The sequence below is a fragment of the Myotis myotis genome, unplaced genomic scaffold (assembly GCF_014108235.1).
Source record: "Myotis myotis isolate mMyoMyo1 unplaced genomic scaffold, mMyoMyo1.p scaffold_m19_p_11, whole genome shotgun sequence".
Classification (NCBI taxonomy): Eukaryota; Metazoa; Chordata; class Mammalia; order Chiroptera; family Vespertilionidae; genus Myotis; species Myotis myotis.
In genome coordinates this window covers 189986-212311 of record NW_023416315.1, presented here as the reverse complement: position 1 = coordinate 212311, position 22326 = coordinate 189986, and the positions used below count along the sequence as shown (strand labels likewise).

The 22326-nt window shown below is 59.5% G+C and overlaps 1 protein-coding gene across 3 annotated transcripts in view; it reads left to right on the top strand.

Moving 5' to 3' along the window:
• Nucleotides 1-22326, top strand: part of CAMK2B (calcium/calmodulin dependent protein kinase II beta) — a 47451-nt gene that overhangs the window by 1642 nt on the left and 23483 nt on the right. For all 3 annotated transcript variants that reach the window (XM_036327148.1, XM_036327146.1, XM_036327145.1), the window contains exons 2-5: nucleotides 10850-10944; nucleotides 17810-17869; nucleotides 18656-18710; nucleotides 20423-20488. In XM_036327148.1, coding sequence (XP_036183041.1) covers nucleotides 10850-10944; nucleotides 17810-17869; nucleotides 18656-18710; nucleotides 20423-20488 — 276 coding nt within the window. The remainder of the gene's footprint in view (nucleotides 1-10849; nucleotides 10945-17809; nucleotides 17870-18655; nucleotides 18711-20422; nucleotides 20489-22326) is intronic.

Here is a 22326-nt window from a genome sequence, read left to right as displayed (position 1 = left end):
CATTGGTGACTGGGGCCCAGATGGTGATCATTGGTGACTGGTGCCCAGGTGGTGATCATTGGTGACTGGTGCCCAGATGGTGATCATTGGTGACTGGTGCCCAGATGATGATCATTGGTGACTGGTGCCCAGGATGGTGATCATTGGGGACTTGTGCCCAGATGGTGACCATTGGTGACTGGTGCCCAGATGATGATCATTGGTGACTGGTGCCCAGGATGGTGATCATTGGTGACTGGTGCCCAGATGGTGACCATTGGTGACTGGTGCCCAGATGATGATCATTGGTGACTGGTGCCCAGATGGTGATCATTGGTGACTGGGGCCCAGATGGTGATCATTGGTGACTGGTGCCCAGATGGTGATCATTGGTGACTGGTGCCCAGATGGTGATCATTGATGACTGGTGCCCAGGATGGTGATCATTGGTGACTGGTGCCCAGGATGGTGATCATTGGTGACTGGTGCCCAGATGATGATCATTGGTGACTGGTGCCCAGAATGGTGATCATTGGTGACTGGTGCCCAGATGGTAATCATTGGTGACTGGTGCCCAGAATGGTGATCATTGGTGACTGGTGCCCAGAATGGTGATCATTGGTGACTGGTGCCCAGATGGTGATCATTGGTGACTGGTGCCCAGATGGTGATCATTGGTGACTGGGGCCCAGATGGTGATCATTGGTGACTGGTGCCCAGGTGGTGATCATTGGTGACTGGTGCCCAGATGGTGATCATTGGTGACTGGTGCCCAGATGATGATCATTGGTGACTGGTGCCCAGGATGGTGATCATTGGGGACTTGTGCCCAGATGGTGATCATTGTTGACTGGTGCCCAGATGATGATCATTGGTGACTGGTGCCCAGATGGTGATCATTGGTGACTGGTGCCCAGATGGTGATCATTGGTGACTGCTGCCCAGATGGTGATCATTGGTGACTGGTGCCCAGGATGCTGATCATTGGTGACTGGTGCCCAGGATGGTGATCATTGGTGACTGGTGCCCAGATGGTGATCATTGGTGACTGGTGCCCAGGATGGTGATCATTGGTGACTGCTGCCCAGATGGTGATCATTGGTGACTGGTGCCCAGATGGTGATCATTGGTGACTGGTGCCCAGCTGGTAATCATTGGTGACTGGTGCCCAGGATGGTGATCATTGGTGACTGGTGCCCAGATGGTGATCATTGGTGACTGGTGCCCAGCTGGTAATCATTGGTGACTGGTGCCCAGATGGTGATTATTGGTGACTGGTGCCCAGGATGGTGATCATTGGTGACTGGTGCCCAGCTCGTGATCATTGGTGACTGGTGCCCAGATGGTGATTATTGGTGACTGGTGCCCAGGATGGTGATCACTGGGGACTGGGGCCCAGATGGTGATCATTGGGGACTGGGGCCCAGGATGGTTATCATTGGTGACTGGTGCCTAGATGGTGATCATTGATGACTGTGGTGCCCAGGATGGTGATCATTGGTGACTGGTGCCCAGCTAGAAGAGTGTGGGGTGTGCGAATTCTCCAGCTCACCCTGCAGGTGCTGGGGGTGTACCCGGCCTGGAGATGAGAGGGTGGCTGAGGGAGCCCCTGGTTGGTGCAAGGCCAGGCCCTGGGGACCCACAGACTCCCTTCCCTCAGGTGGGGGCTATTGGGAAGCCCGGCCTCTGGAGAGCAGAGCAGAGCAGAGGTCAGCCCCCCTGTGCCCCCGAGTCCCCGGCCCTAAAGGAAGGCATGGGCTGGGGATCCTCAGATGGGGGCAGAAGTTGGCTGTGGGAGGAAGGTCGCCCATTCGGAGCTCATCGTGTTGTTTCTCTGCTTGCACCGGGGGCACCCCATCTTTGCCCTTGCAGTGCACCCCTGGAGTTCAGAGCTCCTCACTCTTCTCTGAGCTCTCTGGGTCCACGGCTGTGCAGGCCCCCGCCCCTGGCTCTGACTCCAGCCATGGCTGCTTACGGAGCTGTCTGCCACCTACCCACCCTGGGGAGTGGAGGAGGCCCTTGGGGCTCCCTTGGGAATGAGAGGGGGTGGCAGGCCCTGCAGTGCATGCTGGGTGCCCACCCTGCCCGCAGGGACAAGAGCAGCTGATAGCGGCCAGGCAGCTGAGCCCAGGAACAGGCCTGAGTGGGTGGGAATCCTCGCCATGGAGGGGCCAGGAGCCAGGAGGGCTTTGGCTCTGCCCAGCACCCTCTGCTGGAGCTCCCTAGGCGCTAGGTCCAGTGAGGGCTGCCGAGGGGCCTGTCGCAGCTCTGCTGGGCGTCCTGGGCAGGGAGGAGGCCAGGCCAGTGCAGGGAGCCCCGGGCGGGGTCCACAGTGGCCATGTTGGCCGGCTGTTGTCAGCGCCGGGCCTGCTGGAGGCACAGTTGGTGTTGCTTCCTGGCCCAGGTGGACGTGTCCAAGTTTATTTAAAGCTGCAGCCCCTGGCACCAGTCCGGTCTGCTGAGTGCCCAGGAAGGGCCAGGCCCCTGGCCCACAGCTGCCCCCTGATGTGGCCCCAGCTTCTCCCCTCCTGCCCCCTCTCCTTCTCTGCCTGTCCCCCCAACTGCTGCCTCTGCTGGCATTGTCCCCGGGGGCCTGGGCAGTGGGGTCTGAGGGCCAAAAGGAGCTGTTTTCTGGGCTCTGCCCTCTCTCAGGCAGCCTGACTTGGCCCAGGTCCCGGGTTAAAAGCCACCTCGAGCGGGGGTCCCGTGCCGGGCAGGGAGCCAGCGGTGAGGGCTGGGCCAGCACAGGTCAGAGGAGAGAACTTCCAGGAGCAATAAATAAGCACACGGATTTCTTCGACCAGAATTGGAAACTTACTCTTTTATCATTTTGGCTTTAAGTACTCTAAAAAAAATATTTTGATTGATTTCAGAGAGGAAGGGAGAGGGAGAGAGAGAAACATCTATGATGAGAGAATCATGAGTCGGCTGCCTCCTGCTTGCTCTACACTGGGGATCGAGCCTGCAACCCGGGCCTGTGCCCTGACCGGGAATCGGACCGTGACCTCCTGGTTCCTAGGTCGACGCTCAGCGGCTGAGCCGCCCGGCCGGGCTGAACTCTTTTTGTTACAAGCAGTGAGCATTGCAGGTGAAGGTGAGCCTGTGTCCCTCCTGCTCGGGATGTCGGTCCTTCCAGACCCTTTTGGTTGATTTACACGGATGTCAGCGACCACCACTGACGTGGAGGATTCCCCGTGTGTGCTCTCGGCGTTTACGTAAACACCCGGAGCCTGTGCTTGCACTCAGCTGCGCCCCCAGGGCCCGCGTGGTGACCCGTCGTGACCTCCGGCTGCTGCCTGTGCAGTGACCATGGCAGGAGCACGCTGTCCGCCCCCGGTGGCAATCTGGGTGGTTTGAGGTTGTCCCCTCGCTGACCCCACGGCCGGTCTGCTGAGCACAGGCCTGCGCCTCCTCAGGGTGTGCCCCTTGTGTTGGGGCCGCTGCCAGCCTGTGCCCCCGTGGCTCACGCCCGCCAGCCCCTCCTGAGTCTTACGTGCTGGGTCCTTCATTGAATCAGAAGAGGTGCTTGTGCCCAAGTTCCCGAGCCTACGGCTTTGGAGGTTGTCTCCTCTAAGATGTGGGGGCTCGCCCAGAGAAAGCAGCTCGCGGGAGGTTCTGAGCAGAACTCGGGTGCGTGGACCCGCGCCGACACCTCTGAGGAGCAGGTCACCTTGAACCTGGGGTTTGATTTAATTAGTTGCCATTGAACGATGCTGAGGGAGGCCCAGCCTCCAGTCCAGGCCAGAGCTGACCTCGACCACCCTGTGGTGTGGCCCTGGCTGAGGCAGCCCCTGGCGGGCTCGGTGGGTGATCGGCTCTGACACTCAGGGCACAGGGGGTGTGGGTGAGTGGAGCCGGGACCCAGGGTGTGGGTGGAGGAGGAGCCATGGTGTTCGCTTCCTCCCGCCCAGCAGCCCTCCTGCCTCAGGGCCTCTGCCTGTGCCGTTCCTCCTGCCCCCCCCCCCCCCCCAGGCCACGCAGCGCATTCCCTGCTGCTTGGCGAGGTCACGACCCAGACCCCCATTCGGTCTTCCCCAGCACCTGGCACCATGGGACACACAGGCAGCCGCCCAAAGGGGGCTTCAGGCCCTGCCCTCAGCGGTGACCCCTGGGCCCTGCCTCTGCTCCGAGGAGGGACGCCCAGGGGCCGAGCGCTGCTGGGAAGGGGTTCGGACGGCTGGCATGCGGCGCTGCCGCAGGAGCACATGAAGGTGATGCTCGCTTCGCTACTACCAAGCGGTATTTTTATACCATAACCTACTTTGCCGAGAGCTAAGAATATAGCTCGCGCTCGCTACCTGCACACGCTGCTCTGGTGACGGTCGCCAGCGGTTACACGGCGGTGGCGACATCAGCGCTCGGCCTGCCGTCATGGCCTGTACGGGAGAGGTGAGTGCGGCACGGCCTCCGTCCAGGCCCAGGCCACGGGCAGGGCTCCATGCAGGCCCGGCTCTGGGCTCCGCGCCCTGCTTCTCTCAGGAGCTGGTGACCTTGCCTCGTCTCTGTTGTTAATGCTGCGGTTCCACACCAGCCGGTGTTGGTTGAGCATCACCGGAGCACCAGTCTCGTTCTGTTCCCGGTCAGGGCACCTTCCGGGTTTGGGGCTTGATCCCCAGTAGGGGGCGTGCAGGAAGTAGCTGATCGATGATTATGTCTCATCATTGATGCTTCCATCTCTCCCTTCAGCTCCCTCTAAAATCAATTAAAAAGCATATTTAAGCTCTGGCCTGTGTGGTTCAGTAGTTGGAGCGTCAGCCTGCACACCGAAGGGTTTCAGGTTCGATTCCCCATCAAGGGCTTGTAACTGGGTTGCGGTTCACTCCCCGCCCCCTGTTGGGTGCATGTGGGAGGCAGCTAATTGATGTGTCTCTCACGTTGGTATTTCTCTCTCTCCCTCTCCCCCCTTTTCACACTCTGAAAAGCAATGGGAAAATATCCTCATGAGGCTTAATAAAAAACCAAAACATTTTATTTAATTTTTAAGATATATTCTGATTGATTTCAGAGAGGAAGGAAGAGGGAGAGAGAGAGAAACAGCAATGATGAGAGAGAATCATAGATCAGCTGCCTCCTGCACGCCCTGACCGGGAATCGAACCCTGACCTCCTGGTTCATAGGCCCACGCTCAACCACTGAGCCACACTGGCTGGGCAAAAACAAACATATTTTTAGAAAATGATGTTAAAAAATGTTGTTATTCCACTGGCTGACACTCGCTGGCTTGTGGTCCGCTCTGGCCCTCAGCTCCTCAGGCCTCGTCAGGCTGTGCTTGTGCCTCCCCGCACGAGGCTGTCCCCTGGCTCCCTTTCCTCATCTCCATGGCAACCAACACTCTGCCCCCATTTGGCAGATGCAAGGCTTGGAATTTTATTTTATTAATTAAACTACAAGGACAATTTCATCTTATTAAAAAAAAAAGCAATTCACACGTCTGTGCAATAAATGTGACTCGTACACGCATCGTTTCCTGGCTCCCAGAGGGACCCTGGACTGTGTGTTAATGACAGCAAAGGGACCTGTGTGGGGTGTGATACCTGTGTGTGTACAGACACACTTACGTATGCACATCACACACATCCACGACTTTAAAACCGCAGGTGGAACTCCATATGTGTGATTCTCGATTTGTTGGCCCCCAGTCCTTGTCCGTGACGACAGCTCTATGTCCGTCTTTCTTATAGCCCAGTGCCTGCCGGCTCTCAGACGCAGGCACGTGTGTGTGTGTGGGGGGGGGGGGATTTTTAAACAAAAGATGGAGCCCGGCCGGTGTGGCACCAAAAAAATAATGACAATAAAATAAAAAAAGTAACCAAGTTTCTAGCTGAGATGGTTCCTTATGCGTCCACACTGAGCTGCCTGAATCAAGATGCTTCACAGGATGGACCAAGCAGAGGGGTGGCCAGTGTCCGCTCCCTGAGACCGCCTGGTCTGAGGCAAGAGATTGGCCTTTCTGGAGATTTCCAATATATTTTCAAAAATGTAATTTTCTCTCTGACTCTGACAAAAATGGAACCTGATTATTTTTAAAGCATCTTTCACCACTGTGAGCCGCTTTGTTAATGTAGGGACATAAAAATGCATTATGTAGCGACGAGGTTTTCCAAAAATGATCCTCTTGGCGTAGTACAGGAAATGTATGTTTTATTCATGCGAAGAGCGGGATCGATTTAAAAGGAGAACATGCCGTCGTGTCAGAGGGGCTGCCAGGTGCCAGCCTCGGGCCTCACCGTGGACCCGGTGGGCGCAGTCCTCTCCTCGCGGCTTAGTTATGCCTCTTTGTGAAGCCAGCGCTGAGCCTCTGTTGATTCTGGAACAGATTGGCACTCGCGGGCACGGGTTTGAGAACATTTATGGAGGAAGCATGAGCCACGCTGTTCGCTGTTCGTGGGAGCCAGTGTGAGAGCCGCCCCCACCACATGACGCAGGCAGCCGCACGGGAGGGGAGGGGTGGCCGGCGGGAGCGCACGTCTCCTGATGTGCCTGCCCCTCGAGGAGCCTCTCTGCCCCCAGCCCCCACGGCATTCCAGGGCTCAGGGCCGTGCCCGGCGCACACTAGGTGCCCAACCGAGTGGCCTTGCGGGCTGTGGTTCTTCCCAGTGTGCTGGGCACCCGCCCCGTGGAAGGTGGGGCCTTGGGGGGCGGCGGGAGGTGCTGGTTCCCATCGGCAGCAAAGTCCCCAACACGGACGGTCAGGTGAGCTCTGCTGGGGCCGGGCAGCAAGAGGCCACGTGGGCTGGCCGGGCAGAGGCCCCAGCAGGTCTGTGCCCACGCCGCCCACTGGCCATCCTGAGGGCCCATCGCCCCGGCCTGGGAAGCGTCCCCACCATGCAGCCCGGTGTGGCCCTGATCACCTTCTCCAGTGGCCGCGCCGGCCCTTCACCCAGAGAGCCCCTGACAGGCCACACGGATGCCTGGGCCCGGCTGCCACTCCGCCGGCTGCAGACCTCCTGGCATCGAGCTCGGGCAGCCCCCGCCTGCCCTGCACCTCACCCGGCGGCCGCTCCAGCCTCCTGAGGACCCGGAGGGCCCTGCCCGGCTCCTGGTCCCGGGACGTTCCCTCTGTTTCTAGTTTGGTGAGTGCTTTTACTGGGGAGACAGCGTTAGAAATCAATAGAAACTTATTTAAAAATAAATAGAAGAGGAGGGTGTTTTTCTCAGCCCATGGAAGGCCAGCGTCACCCTGACAGTCAAACCAAAGACATCACAGGATGGGAGACGAGAGAGTGCGTCCCTGGTGAACAGGGACGTGACGTCGTCGGCGAAGTCCCAGCGCGCAGGAGGGGCTGCCCACTGCCAACGGCGGCATTTACCCAGGTCGCGGCTGGTGTAGCACGTGGAGGCCAGTCAGCGTACACCCCGTACCAGCAGAGTAAACAACGGAGTTACGGGACCCTCCCAACAGAGGCCTCACACTGCTTCCTCAGTAAACACTCGACGGACGAGAAATAAGAGGGACCCCCCTCCGCTGCCTCCCGAGACCCGGAGCCAGAGGGGCCGCCCAGAAGCCCCGTCGGAGCCGAGGAGCGAGGCCAGCACAGTGGCGCCGAGAGGAGGCGTCTCATCCCCGACATACAGTCCATTCGCAGTGGTGCCTCGGACAGGGAGGTGCTGAGAACCAGCCGACAAAGACCCCTCAGGGCGTGGACGTTGGACACAACCTGCTGCTGAGAGGTGGAAGGCCACTCGCCTCCGTGCGAAGACGTGAGCTCGGGCGGCAGGAGACTTGGAGCCGCACCCCCTCCATACCCACCGCAGTCCAGGGTGATGCCTGTCGAGGTTCCCGCTGCCTTTTAAAAAGATTCACAAGCTGATTCCTTTTCAAAATGTATTTTTTAATTGATTTCAGAGAGAGGGGGAGGGAGAGAGAAATATCCATGATGAGAGAGAATTGTGGATCGGCTGCCTCCTGCACGCCCCCCACTGGGGATCCAGCCCGCAACCCGGGCCTGTGCCCTGACGGGGACTCGAACCCTGAGCTCTGGTTCATAGGTCGATGCTCAACCACTGAGCCGCGCTGCCGGGCTCACAAGCTGACTCTACGGTTCGTGTGGAGATGCAGGGACCCGGCAGAGCCAGGACGGTCTGGAGCAAGAGGACTTCGAGGACGTACACTTCCTGATTCCAAAGCTGACGGTGCAGCCACAGAGGTCAGATGCGTGGGTGCTGCGGGCACAGGTGCGTGTGGGCCGCGCGGGGCAGGACAGACACACGGCCCCGGGGGCAGCGTGGGACCAACGTCCACGGTCAGCTGAGTTTTGACAAGGATGACAAGAGAGTTGAATGAGGACAGAATCACAGTCCAGTCAACAAGTGGATGGCTGGGCATCCACCAAGATGAAGTGGGAACCCATCCTACCGGACCCAAAACTACCTGAAAACGGGTCACAGGCGTCATTGTCGGAGCGGAAACGGTAAAATTCTCCGAAGAAAACCTAAGTCACTTGTGTTTGGCTGTGGTTTCTTAGCTACGACACCAGAAACACAAGCCGCCAGAGAGAAGCTGGCAGATTGGACTGAGCACTGAGCCCTGTGAGCTCCCGGGACACCCTCAGGAAAGGAAACGTGCGTCATGGGCCTGATCACGGACAGTTTACGAGCTCACTGCCTGACGGTGAGAAATGACCTGAGTGGACAAGAAGCTTATGAAGAGGCGCTCGCCATCCTAAGTCATCGGGGAAAGGCGACGGAAGCCACAGTGCGGTCCCAGGGACGGCGAGGGGAGTGGACACCGCGTCCTGCTGGCGGGGACGCGTGGCCGCAGCTCCCGTGCAGACGGTGGGCGGTGCCTCGGCGTCCCACTCCCAGGCGTAGCTCGAGATGTGAAACGCCCACAGGACCGCTCACAGCCGTTCCCGGGACAGTCACAGAGCGGACACCTGCCCTCGCCCTGGGCAGGTGGTTAGAGCTTTGTTCCGACATCGCGAGGTTGCAGCTCGATCCCCCGTGAGGTACATGCAAGAATAGCCAATGAATGCGTAAGGAAGTGGGACAACACATCGATGTTTCTTTCTCTTTAAAAACAACAAGTAAAAATCTAAAAAGAAAAATGTCCCAAATGTGCATCCACTGATGAACGGATAAAGGAAGTGTGTGCGGAGCCCAGGCCTGCCCGCGGCCCTGCGTCCCAGCCCCCCCCAGCCCCCCCCCAGCCCCCCCCAGCCCTTCCCACACAGTCCTGCCCCTCGCCGGCTGAGGGGGATCTGGTGCCTGCGCGCCCTGTCTTGGTGGCCAGCCTCTCAGCAAGGCCTCATAGGGTCCAACCCTGCCTTCGTGACGGCACAGCGACAGGCAGCCGAGCCCACGGGGGTTTCGCGGTCACAGGCTCCATGCTGTGGTCCTGTGGAAACCCCGTGCCGTCCCTCTGAGACCTGCCACGTGCTCCGCTCACGCTCCCGGTGAGCGGCCCACGAGGGCTGACCTCGCGATGCTGGCGTTCCTCGGGAATAAAGCTGAAGGCGACGAAGAGTGATTGATCGGAAATGAAACGAGCCTCTAGGACTTTAACTGAGACACGTGGCCTGGGCTGGGCCGCGTTTGGAGGCGTGTGTGGCAGTGGGCGCCCCCTGCGCTGCCCCCACCCTGGGAGCTGTGGGGACTGCCCGGCCCGGGACGGTGCGGGTGGGGCAGCCGGGGAAGAGCTGCCTCTGCAGGTCGCTGTGGGCCAAGTTCTTCCTCGCGGCCACTCGTGCGCCTGCGTGAGCCCAGCCGCGTTGGCTTCGGGGTCGTCGGCACACACCTGCCGGGTCTCCGAGGTGTGGAGCCTGGACGGGGTTGTCACCGTACAGGCAGCCCCTGAGGGGCAGGGACATGGGGGTGCTGGCAGCGTGGCTCGGGGGGTTGGGGGCCTTCACAGAGCTCCACCCAGAGGGCCACCCCCGTCCCCGGAGAAGCTGTGCCTGTTATAGCTCTGAGAACCGTCATCGCCCGTAGCGGCCTGGTCGTTAGGAAACGGTCAATTGGATTTACTGTAATATCTATTTTTTCCAGGAAGGGAATCAAACACTTTAATGAAGTTTTGTCTCAAAAAGGATTGTATCGAAAACGTGTTCCCTGCTTAAGACGCGGCTTTCCATCGCCCAGAGCCCTGGCTTGGGCGCGTGTGGGTGTCAGCTGTGTGGGTGGGGGGGGCTGTGCCTGTGGGGCCTGGGCTGCGGGTTTGGGAGGGGAGAACAGAGCCCCGCTCCCCGCTCCCCGCGCCCTGGGCCCCAGCAGCCTCCTGCCTGGACTCAGACCCTCCCATGACATTCCCTCTTCCAGGGAGGACCTTCTGATGGCCCCAGGCTGCCAGTTTCCTGGGAGCAGCCGTACCCCACTTTCCTTCTCTGGACCCTCAGGGGCTCCCCCTCCTGCTGCTCCCTCAGAAGCACTGACCTGTAGGCCTGTGATGTGGGACTTGCAGCCTCTGCTGTGGGAAAGGGGAGCGGGGGTGAGGGCAGTGGAGGTGGGGGGTCATGGAGGTGGGGGGCTGCTCCTCCAGCTTTGCAGCCTGCTGACCTGGTGCTTCTCCACAGCCCTCGGTGAGTCCTGTGTGGCCACACTGACCTCCATCCATGGGAACACTCGCTGGGTCCCCCTAGGTCCTCCTGGGTCTCACTGGGTCCCCCTGGGCCTTGCTGGGCCTCGAGGACTTGGCAGAGCAGTGGGGGATGCAGGCTTAGAGTCCGCCAGGGCGCCCTGTGTCCCGCTGACCCATGAGGACCTGGGGTGGGGGCGGCTGCGCTGCCAGGGAAGGGCCAGAGGAGAGTCAGGAGCTGTGGGAACCCGTCCTTCACAGATCCCTGCCCACTGCCAGCCTCGCTGGGGTGCTGGGCATCCCAGGGAGACTAACCAGCTCTCTCTCTGTGTGTCTCTGTCCCCATTTGACTCCCAGGGGGGCTTTCTCTGTGGTCCGACGCTGCGTCAAGCTCTGCACCGGCCATGAGTATGCAGCCAAGATCATCAACACCAAGAAGCTGTCGGCCAGAGGTAGGTGGGCATGTGCAGAGGGCTGGGCGCAGGGGCAGAGGGCAGGTGGCCGTGTGCAGAGGACTGGCATAGGGGCACAGAGGGTGTGAGTGGGGTCCTGGCCACTGTAGGACCTGGACAGGGCAGGAGGATGGGGACCCCACCCTCGGAACGGGGATCATACCTTCTCAGGGGTTTGGGGGCCTCCCTGGAGCTGGAGGGGCAGAGGCGTGGTGGCCAGGCCTCTGTGGGCCAGGTGATGCCATCTGCTGTGAACTGGGGGCCGGAGAACTGGGGTGCCGGGCGATGCTGAGGCCGTGTGAACTGGGGATCCTTCCCAGCCCCCCCTGGTCTTCGCACACGGCCGCCTGCCTGTCCTGGGGAAGGCGCAGTGGCCTGCAGGGTAGTGTGGCCCTGGCCGTGTTCCTGAGCCACCTGGACCTCGGTTTCCCCGGAGGTGACCACGGGATGGGCTGGTCTCTACTTCAGAGGAGATCGTGCAGGGCGGGCGTGAGTGCTGCCTGAGACCCCCTCCCTTGCTCCCAGGCCCCCAGCAGTCCTCTGGGCCCCTGCGCCGGCTGTGAGGGCCCAGACGTGACCCTTGGCCAGTGGAGTAAGCGAGACCCTGGGCATCGATTGTGCCCAACCTTGAGCCCCACTGTGTCTGCCATGGCTTCTCAGTGACCCCTACGCCCCCAAGATTCAGAGCCAAGGATCCCTGGTCCCCAGAAGCAGAGCTCCAGGAGCCACAGCCTAACAGAGCTGGGTGCACAGGCTCTGGACTCCACCCGGGAGGGGGGGGCTGGGTCATCAGGGGGGCTGACCTCACAGGGGGCTGACCTCCCAGGGGGCTGACCTCCCAGGGGGCTGACCTCCAGGGGGCTGATCTCACAGGGGGCTGATCTCACGGGGGGGGGGGGGGGGAGGGGGGCTGACGTCACGGGGGGCTGACGTCACAGGGGGGCTGACGTCACAGGGGGCTGACGTCACAGGGGGGCTGACCTCCCAGGGGGGCTGACCTCCCAGGGGGCTGACCTCCCAGGGGGCTGACCTCCCAGGTGAGGGACAGGCCACAGTGAGGAGTTCTGGGCTCACCTCTGTGCCTCCTCTCACATCCAGGCTCATGCCATCCCCTCCCCAGGACTGGGCGGCGCCCCGCAGAGGGCGTGACGGGGTGAAACTTCCGCCTCACAGCCCATGGCGAGAAGCTACCCCACTCGGGAGACGAGAGGGGCCTCGAATCCCCGAATGGGTGAACAGAGGCTGCGCTGCATTGCAGGGGTGGCTGAGGCACCCTCTCCCCTCCACTCCCCGCCACTCCCCTCCCCTTCCCCTCCCCTCCCCTCCCCTCCCCTCCCCTTCCCCTCCCCTTCCCCCCTCCATTCCTCACCGCCCCCCCCCCCCTCATCCCTGCCCCCTTCCTAAGTCCCGAGGGCTGGTCCCAGCAGGGAAGCAGCCAGAACAGGATGCAGGGCAGGTGTCCTCTGCAGGGGGCGGGGCCACAGTGGGGGAGGGGCCTGCCACCAGCCGGGTCCCTCTGTCCACCTGTCCTGGCTGCCCCCACTCCACAGCAGGGAGCCTGTGGGAGCCAGGGCTGAGGTGGGGTCCTGGGAGGGTGGGGCCAGGACGGGGGCTGTCGCGGGGCGTGAAGGCGGCACCTTGGGGGGGTGGCCTTGGGGACCCGAGCCCTTCCTCTGCCTCAGCTTCCTCTGCCTGACGAGCCGGCTGCACGGCCGCAGGTCCTCGCCCAGCCCCGCAGCAGCTTCCTTCATTCCGTTCATTTCTTGGCTAATCCTCACCTGGGGATATTTTTTCCATTGATTTTTATTTATTTTAAAAAAATCTATATTGTTGGAAGTATTACATACGGCCCGGCCTGCGTGGCTCAGTGGTTGAGTGTTGACCTGTGAACCAGGGGGTCAGGTTTCGATTCCTGGTCAAGGGCCCAGGCCCCGGTTGTGGGCTGGATCCTCAGCAGGGGGCGTGCAGGAGGCAGCCGATCCATGATTCTCATTATTATATTTTTTAATTAAATCTTTATTGTTCAGATTATTACAGTTGTTCCTCTTTTTTCCCCCCATAGCTCCCCTCCACCCGGTTCCCACCCCACCCTCTGCCCTTACCCCTCCCACTGTCCTCATCCATAGGTGCACGATTTTTGTCCAGTCTCTTCCCGCATCCCCCACACCCCTTTCCCCCCCAAGAATTGTCAGTCCACTCCCTTTCCATGCCCCTGGTTCTATTATATTCACCAGTTTACTCTGTTCATCAGATTTTTTATTCACTTGATTTTTAGATTCACTTGTTGATATGTATTTGCTGTTCATAATTTTTATCTTTAGCTTTTTCTTCCTCTTCCTCTTCTTAAAGAATACCATTCAGCATTTCATATAATCCTGGTTTGGTGGTGATGAACTCCTTTAGCTTTTCCTTATCTGTGAAGCTCTTTATCTGACCTTCACTTCTGAATGATAGCTTTGCTGGGTAAAGTAATCTTGGTTGTAGGTTCTTGCTATTCATCACTTTGAATATTTCTTGCCACTCCCTTCTGGCCTGCAAAGTTTCTGTTGAGAAATCAGCTGACAGTCGTATGGGTACTCCCTTGTAGGTAACTGACTGTCTTTCTCTTGCTGCTTTTAAGATTCTCTCTTTGTCTTTTGCTCTTGGCATTCTAATTCTGATGTGTCTTGGTGTGGTCCTCTTTGGATTCCTTTTGTTTGTGGTTCTCTGCGCTTCCTGGACTTGTAAGTCTATTTCTTTCACCAGGTAGGGGAAGTTTTCTGTCATTATTTCTTCAAATAGGTTTTCGATATCTTGCTCTCTCTCTTCTTCTGGCACCCCCATAATTCGGATGTTAGTATGCTTAAAGCTGTCCCAGAGGCTCCTTACACTATCTTTGTATTTTTGGATTCTTTTTGCTTTTTGCATTTCTGGTTGGGTATTTTTTTTTTCTTCGTATTTCAAATCTTTGACTTGATTCTTGCGATCCTCTTGTCTGCTGTTGGATCTCTGTATATTATTCTTTATTTCAGTCAGTGTATGCTTAATTTCTAGTTGGTCTTTTTTCATATCCTCCAGGGTCTCACTAAATTTATCGGTGGTTTCTAGAAAATTCTTGAAAAACCTTATAACTGTGGTTTTGAACTCTATATCCAGTCGTTTGCTTTTCTCCATTTCTGTCATTTGGGACCTGTTTCTTTGTCTCTGCATTTTTTATGCTTCCCTGTGTTGGTAGAGTGGCTTTGTGTGCTAGGTGTCCTATAGGGCCCAGTGGCTCAGCCTCCCCAATTACCTGAGGTGGACACTCTTGGTGCACCCCCTTGTGGGCTTTGTGCATAGTCTTGTTGTAGTTAAGCTTTGATTGTTGTAGGTATCACTGGGAGGAATTGACCTCCAGGCCAATTGGCTGTGAGAATCAGCTCTGTCTACAGTGGGAGAACTTCTGTGCTGAAGACACCCTTCTGGGGCAGGACTTGCTTCAGTGGGGCTTTGGTGCTCACTGAGTCTGCCCCCTGAGTGTGTCCCTTATGGATCTGAGGAGTTGTAATCTGGATGGTCCCACTCTGACCACTGGGGACACTGGCTCTCAGATCTCTAAGGAGGTGCTAATATAGCCTCTGCCTGAGGCTACCCAGCAGGAGCTACGAAGATATCTGCAGATTCCCCTTCCTTGTTTGGGGTAATGCAAGCTGCTGTGGGGCCTTGGGCCTTCTCTTGGAAGTTCTGGGTCTGTCTTGCCCAGCTGCAGTTTGTTAGGTAATTTTCAGATTGCAAAGGGCCAAGGCATTCAAATGCAAAAGCCTCAGCACGCAGCTTGGGTGGGGCGGGGTCTCAGGGAATCAACAGGGCAGAGCAAACAGCTATGGCTGATCCTCAGACCTGCCCTAAGGGGCCCCGCGTCTCAGTGTCCAGGTAATTGCTGCAAGCACCTCTGAGGGAAAGCCACCCTCGAGTTCCGAGTTCTGTCCACTGCCAGACAGTCCAGTTTCTCCCGTATGAGTCTGGGACTCCAGAGACTTCCCGGAACTGGAGTTCAGAGCAGTCGGGAGCTTGTGACTCCCTCCCGATTCAAAGAGACAGCCACGTCCTCAGTTGCCAGCCTTGCCGCGTGAGCAAGCAGAGGTACCTCTGTACTTTCGCAGCTCCTCTGGGTCTCAGTGTGCTTTTCTCTTTCCTTCTAGTTGTAGAATTTCCACTCAGCCAGCCTTCCTGTGGTTCTGGATGATGTCCGTTTTGTCTTTTAGTTGTATTTTTGAAGTTGTTGTGGGAGGCAGCAATTTCCCGTGTTTACCTATGCCGCCATCTTGGTTCTCAATGATTCTCATTATTGATGTTTCTCTCTCCCTCTCCCTTCCTCTGTGAAATCAATAGGAATATAGACCAAAAAAGAGAAAGCGCTACACGTGCCCGCCTCCCCGCTGACCCTTTCTGTCCCGCCCCGTCCCCCCCAGGCCCTCACCACCTTGTCTGTGTCCAGGTGCTGATCTATCCCCACTTCCTCCCTCTGAGATTCCAGTCTGTTCCGTGCTTCTGTGTCTCCGGACCTATTATGTTCATCAGTTTATGTCGTTCATTAGATTCCACATATGAGTGTGATCATGTGACACTTGTCTTTCTCTGACTGGCTTATTGCACTCAGCGTCATGCTCTTCAGGTCCCTCCGTGCTGTTGCAAATGGTGAGTTCTTTTTTGCTGCTGCGTAGCATTCCCTGGTGTAGATGGACCACAGCTTCTTTATCCACTCATCTGCTGACGGGCACTTGGGCTGTTTCCAGATCTTAGCTGTGGTAAATTGTGCTGCTATGAGCATAGGGGTGCATACATTCTTTCTGATGGATGTTTCTGATTTCTTTCCATTGATTTTTAGAAAGAGTGGAGGGGAGGGAGGGAGTAAAAGAGAAAGAGAGAGAGAATAAAACATCGATGTGAGAGAGACACATCTGTTGGTTGCTTTCCTGCGTTCCTGGCCAGATGGAACCTACAACCCAAGTAAGTGCCGATGCTCTCACCACTGAGAACACCAGCTAGGGTGAGGCTCAAACTATTTTTTAAAAACAACATTTTACCTAATTATGAAAGTAACACCAGATCATTGTCAAAGCCGGGGAACGTGTACAGAATAAATAAAATCACTCACAATCCTGCCACCCGCATGAAGTGCTGTTACCATGGTGATGCATTGTAGGCAGGTGTGGTGATGGAGTCCTGATCGCCCCCCCCCCCCAACTCTCTGGCCGGGGGCCTCTGCGCTTGGGCCATGAGGGCCAGCGACTGCCGTGATGGGGTGGACAGGGCGCCTGCGTGGGGCAGCCAGGTGCGCCTTCTCGGCCCCACACAAATAAGTTACGTCCCAAACTCGCAGGAGCAGGTGGAGACCTCCTGGGTGGGGCTCCACCCCCGCGACAGATTTCAGTAATAGGACACAGTCCTCAGCCATTTGCTTCCCAAAGACGGGCTCCCACATGCATTTATCTCCTGGTTTTTATTTATGACGGAAACCAGGCAGTTGTTCCAAAGAGAACCACCCCTACCTTCCAGGCTCTCCCTGACCTCGGCCCAGCTCCGCCCCCTCCACACACAGTGGGTGTCTCAGCTGTCACCCTGGGACACTGTTGGGGCAGGTGGCAAATTGGGATGTGGACTGTCGGCCGGATTCGAGTGTCATCTCAGCGTGGGGCTACTTACTATGTGGAGTAACTGCCCCGAGATTGTCCGTGTTCCTACGAAACGCACAGCTGGAAAGGCTGGGAACGTGTAGGCACACGGATGTGTGTGTGTGCGTGTGTGCGTGTGTGCGTGTGTGCGTGTGTGTGTGTGTAAGGAGAGCGTGCTGTCCCTGAGAACTCCGTGCTGATCTTGCAGCTTTTCTCTGTGTGAAAAATGCTCAGAATGCTGTTTAAAAAACACGATGGAAGGAAAAAGCGCCCTGTAAGCCCAGTACCCTGCACCTCTGGACCCCACAGGTGTTGGGGGGCTGCATTGCCGTCTGTCTGTCTGTCTGTCTGGTGGGGGTGCTGGCTGCACCCAGTGTCTGAGGACACCTTGGCTGCCACCAGAGCGTGGGTGTGGAGGTGAGGGGCCCTCCCAGTGCCAGGGACAGATGGCAGCAGGGGAGGCACAGGAGCCATAGCATTTCCGGAGGCTGAGTGGCCGTCCTGGGAGGAGGGGGAGCCAGCTGGATGCCCCAGGCGTCCCCTCCTTCCTGTCTGCAGGCTCTTCCACTAGCGAAAGGCACATGTGTGTTTGCAAGTATGTACGTGTGCCCTGATCCTCCCGCCTGTTAGCAGCACACATGTGCACAGTGGCGTGTGTGTGCCCAGTGGCATGTGTGCTTGTGTGAGTGTGTGCACCTATGTGTGCAAAGCACAGTCTGGCCTTTTCTCTGCCGGTGGCTTTTCTCGCTCAGCCTTGCGTTGGGGTGATGCTGTTGTGAGAGGCAGCCACGCTTTTCTCTGCTTTCTGGTCAGTGCACATGTGTTTTTCCCCGTTTTTGCTTTTACAATCTCCGCCAGCTTTTAAAATCCTCCTGACACCTGTTTGTGTGAAGTATTTCATTTCTGGCTGGTAAGTGGCTGGGCCCTGGGGTGGCCTCTGGAATGGGGGTCCTGCATCGGGGTGTGGGTGCAGGGCAGGGCCGTGACCTTGAGGCCTCCTCCTGCCCACGTGGCGTAGTCACACCACCGGGCGCAGCCCCTGGCTGAGGGGTGTGTGGGGTGGAGGTCAGGTCCTGCGCCTTCTTCCCAGAGGCCTGCCCGAGGCCCGTGTCACAGGCAGCCACCTCCGGAGACAGCGGCTGGTCCAGCACAGGTGGTCTGTGTGGCCACAGGCCTGGGAAGTGACCAGCTGCCGAGACAGGAGGTGACACCATGTCGCTTTCTGCCCCCAGATCACCAGAAGCTGGAGAGAGAGGCTCGAATCTGCCGCCTTCTGAAGCACTCCAACATCGGTGAGCACCGTGGGCGGGGGGCCCTCCCTCCCGCAGCAGGCGGCCTGCCCCCCCAGGCCCCAGAGGCCGCCTCTCTTCTGCAACAAAGCCCCCTCTCCCCCTCTCCTCCTCATCAGGGGATCTTGGGGTCAGACAGCCCCCTGGGGAGATCGAGGCTGGACACACCCTGGAGACCATGCCCGCCCTCAGTAACTCCCAGTCAGGATTCGCAGGAGGCAGGCAGGGCCTGGATGTCCTGCGGCTTCAGAAAAGCCACAAGGTGGCTGGTTACAAAGAAAGAAGGTTGGAAACCAAAGCCCACGGCAGGCACAGCCCGGCCTGGGGTCCAAGGCCTGGTTCTGCAGAGCCCTGCGTCTGGCAGCCCCGGACCCAGAACTGGGGAGCGGGGACCACGGGGACACATGCAGCCTCCAGAGCCAGGCCTTGGTCTCGGGGTGCAGCTGCGGTAGGTCCCTTCTCTCTGGCACCCCAGAGCGGGTCTGTGGTTGGGATATTTGGAGCTGCTTGGTCCCCAGACCGTGCTGACCCTGGAAATAGGTGTGGGTCTTGGCCTGCCGCCCCCCTGCCTGCCCTTCGCCCCCACGGGCTCCTTTCTGGGGCCTGGTATGTGAGTCCCGTTGGGATACCCAGACACCCCATGAACCTGGCCCCCGCCATCAGGGTCATGGTTTCCCTCCGGTCTGCGCCCGATCCCCCCACCCCGCATGGTGGAAGCCCCGGCCTGGAGGGCTCTCCCCTCACACAGGCAGCTCCGGCTGCCAGCCTCATGGTCTCCTCTCCCCGCAGTGCGTCTGCACGATAGCATCTCGGAGGAGGGCTTCCACTACCTGGTCTTCGATCTGTAAGTGCAAAGCGTCGGGCCTGGGTGGGACCCGGCTTCCCAGGCCTGGAGGGCAGTCCCGGCTCCCTGGCCTTGCCCCCTCCCCCCCTCGCCCCCTTGCCCCCCTCGCCTCCCTGTTGCTTAGCACTGGGCTGCCTGGTCCCATGGCTGGGGTCACTGCTCTGGGCCCCCTCCTCCAGACAGAACCCTCAGAAGGGGCAGAGGAACAGGCCTCCCATCCCCTTCTCTCGGTGTCCTCACCACTCGGGTGAGGCTCCTGCTGGCATGTGCATGTGAGTGTGAGAACGCATGTGTGTGGCTCTGGTTCCATGTGTGCACTTGTATGTGTTGGTGAGTGTGCACGTGTGGGTGTCAGCATAGGTGTGAGTGATCACATGAGCGTGTGTGTGTGTGTGTATGTGTGTGTGATTTGTGAGGGTGTGTCTGTGCATGTGTGTGGACCTGGGTGCATGTGTGAACTGTGATTTGCAGGGGGTGTGCATGTGTGGTTTGTGGTGTGTGCATGTGTGTGCTTGTGTGCGTGTGGGGGCTGAGTGGGAAGGCACCTGGCCCGGCTGCCTCTGGCTTCTGCTGGATTTAGAAGTGGTGATCTCACCCCCTGCTCCCCGACAGCCCCCTGATCGGCGCTATATTTAGCTTCTGTGAGTCAGTGCCCTGGAGACATGGGGCGGGCAGGGCCATAGGCTTCAGGCAGCCCTGGGGCCTCCAGGCTGCCAGGGGCCAGGAAAGCCCCACTGGGTGCTATTGCCATGGTGACTGGGCTGCTTGCATGGAGGACACCCTCTCCCTTAAAGGACAACTGCCTCGGGCCAGGGGCTCGGAGCCCTCGGAGCCCTCGGGAGAGGCTGGGACTGTCCCTGCGGGTGTGGCCTCCTCTCAGGACCCGTCCCACAAGACGCCACTGCGGTCACCAGTCAGGTGGCCAGAGCTGCTGCGAGGCTGTCCCCCGAGCGCTGTCCATGGTCCTTCAGAGGCGGCAGGCTCACCCCCGGGCCATGCCAGGCCAGGAGCTGGAGGCGCCCTGCCCAGGGACGCGGTGGCTGAGGCGGGCCTGTGTCACTCAGGAGCAGATGGGGAGGGAATGGCGTGTGTGTGCTTGTCCGTGTAAACGCGTGTGCTGTGTAAGTACGTGCACCCGTGTGCACGTGTGTGTGTGTGCCCGCAGGACCCTGCTTTCTGCCCTCTCTGTCCACACCCACGTGTCCCAGCCCAGGGGACCCTGGAAGGGCCAGGACCCCCTCCGGTTCCCCGAGGCCCTCCAGGCAGTGGGACCTTGAGCCCCTAGAGACCTCGCCCACAGGGAGGCCAGACCCCCGCTCTGAGGGGGCCACCCCTCTGGCCCTGTGGGGAGAGGAGGAAAACCATCTCTTCAGGCCGGGAATCGGTCTTGAGGCCCCAGCACTGCTGCAGACCGGGGTCAGACGCCTGCGCTGCCCACTCTGGGCCAGTCACTAACCTCAGCTTTCTGAGCTTGAGTGCCCCTGTCACGGGGTCGGGGGAGGGCAAAATGTGAAATGCCCGTCAGTGAGCTGTCAGTCTTGGGTGGCAGGCGATGGGGCAGAGGTGCCAGTGGGGGAGGTGGGGGAGGTGGGAGGAGGGGGAGGGGGGAGGGGGAGCTGGGGGAGCAGGGGGAGCAGGAGGGGGGAGGGGCGATGCCATGGAGGGGACTGAACGGGTATCCGAGGCCGTGACTCCTGTGTGCTTTCCCGCAGGGTCACCGGCGGAGAGCTGTTTGAGGACATTGTGGCGAGAGAGTACTACAGCGAGGCCGACGCCAGGTGGGTGAGGAGCCCTCACCCTGCCCCACGCCTGCCCCTCTGGCCCCGCTGCCTCTCATGTGGGCCAGGCAGACAGTCAGGGGGCGGAGATGCCAGGCTGCCCACCCCGGCTGAGCCCACTGGGGCCCTCTGAGCAGGTCAGGGGACAGGGCCGCGCTCCATCCTCGACCAGCATGGAGGGTGGCTGTGTGCGGATGACCAGGCCTGCTGGCTCCCGGCGGGAAGGGTGCCTTCCTCGGGGTGGCTGGTGGCTGGCAGGTGGAGAGCAAGCAGGTGGGCGCCCTCCCATCCCATTTGGATGTCAGCCCATGGCCCCCAGCCGCCCCCCACGCCCCGGCTGCCCTCCTCGTGCAGATTCCAAATGCTTGTCCCAAAGACAGACCTGGATTCCTTTCCCCAACATCCTCCGGGGCCACCCTTCAGGCCAGAGGGCCCCCTGCCCCCAGACGTCCTCCCTGGAACCCCTGTGGGGTGCGGGGCAGGAAGCCAGGTCCCTGCGTGGGGGTGGAGAGCGCAGACCTCCAGGCGGGTCAGCCTCACAGGGGACGAGGGACTGTGGCCCCAGAGGTGCCCTCTGCAGTGTGGCTGCTGGGGGTGCAGGGCACGTCCTGCAGGATAGGCCACGGGGGGCGGGGGGGCTGCTGCGTCCCCGCCTGCGGGCCAGATGCCACCCTGACCGGAGACGGGAGGTCACTCCTGACGGGTTCTCAGCTGAGGGCGGTCACTCCCCACCTTGCCCTCCTGGCCAAGGAGACGTGCATTTAAAAAGGAAGAAAGGCTGACCGTGGCCCCCTCTAGGGAGTGGAATTACGGATGCTTTTCCATTTTTAATCTTCTTTGTCTATTTTAAAACTTTAATGAATATGCATTACTTTTCTAATCAAGGAAAATGCAGATTGTTTTTTTAAAGTAGCTTTCTGTGACTTGCTCCTGCACCCAAAGGCCACCTTGCCTGTTGAGGGGCCTGTGTGCCTGTGAGAAGGTGTGAGTAGGTCCTGGTGGCGCCCCGGCGGGGGAGGGGGCGCCGGGCCGGTGCGGGCCGGCGCTGGCTGACTTCCTAGGCTCCTCGAGGAGGAGCTCCATTCGCAGGCAGCCTGGGAGGAGGAAGGCACTTCATCTCCTACTTAGTAGGAAAGAGAAGGGGCACAGCCTCCGCCTCCTGCTCTGCCAGGCTCCAGCAGGCATGCCCAGGGTGGGTGCCCGCCTGCCTGCTGGGAGGCACAGGTGCAGGCCAGGCCAGGAGAGGGGCCAGGGCCATCTGGACTGAACTCACTGGAGGAGGAGGGTGCCCCTGGCTGCTGGGAACAGCTGCTGCCCTCACTGTCATTTCCCGCCCTGGACCCTCTAGCCCAGCTCCTGGATCCTCAGTGCCCACCACTGGGCACCACCGGGGCCTGGCACCTTTCCTTGGTGTAGGAAGGGGCATGGCCCACAGCCCTAGCCCGGCTCTGGGCCTGGGGCCCTTGGACCCTCCCTAGCTGCTCACAGGGACCTCCTGGAGCGCTGTGTGGACCACACCCTGACCACGCCCTGGGCATGCTGCTGACCGACCACCCCCACACGCCATGCCCACCCCACCCCCACCTCCAACCACACCCACAGGACCACCCCCCTGCCTCTTCCCTGGTGCCCACAGGGCCCCGCCCACATTCTGACCTGCCCCACAAGCCAATCACCTCCCTTTGCTCACCTGCCCCTCCCTCCAGGCCTCACCCCTTCACTCCTGGGAACGCCTTGGGGTCCCTTGGAACTGGCCCGGGGGAGGGGGCTCTGTGCTGGGCCCCCCCCCCCCCCCCCCCGCGATGCCCAATTTCCTCTCAGAGGCAGACCGGGAGGAG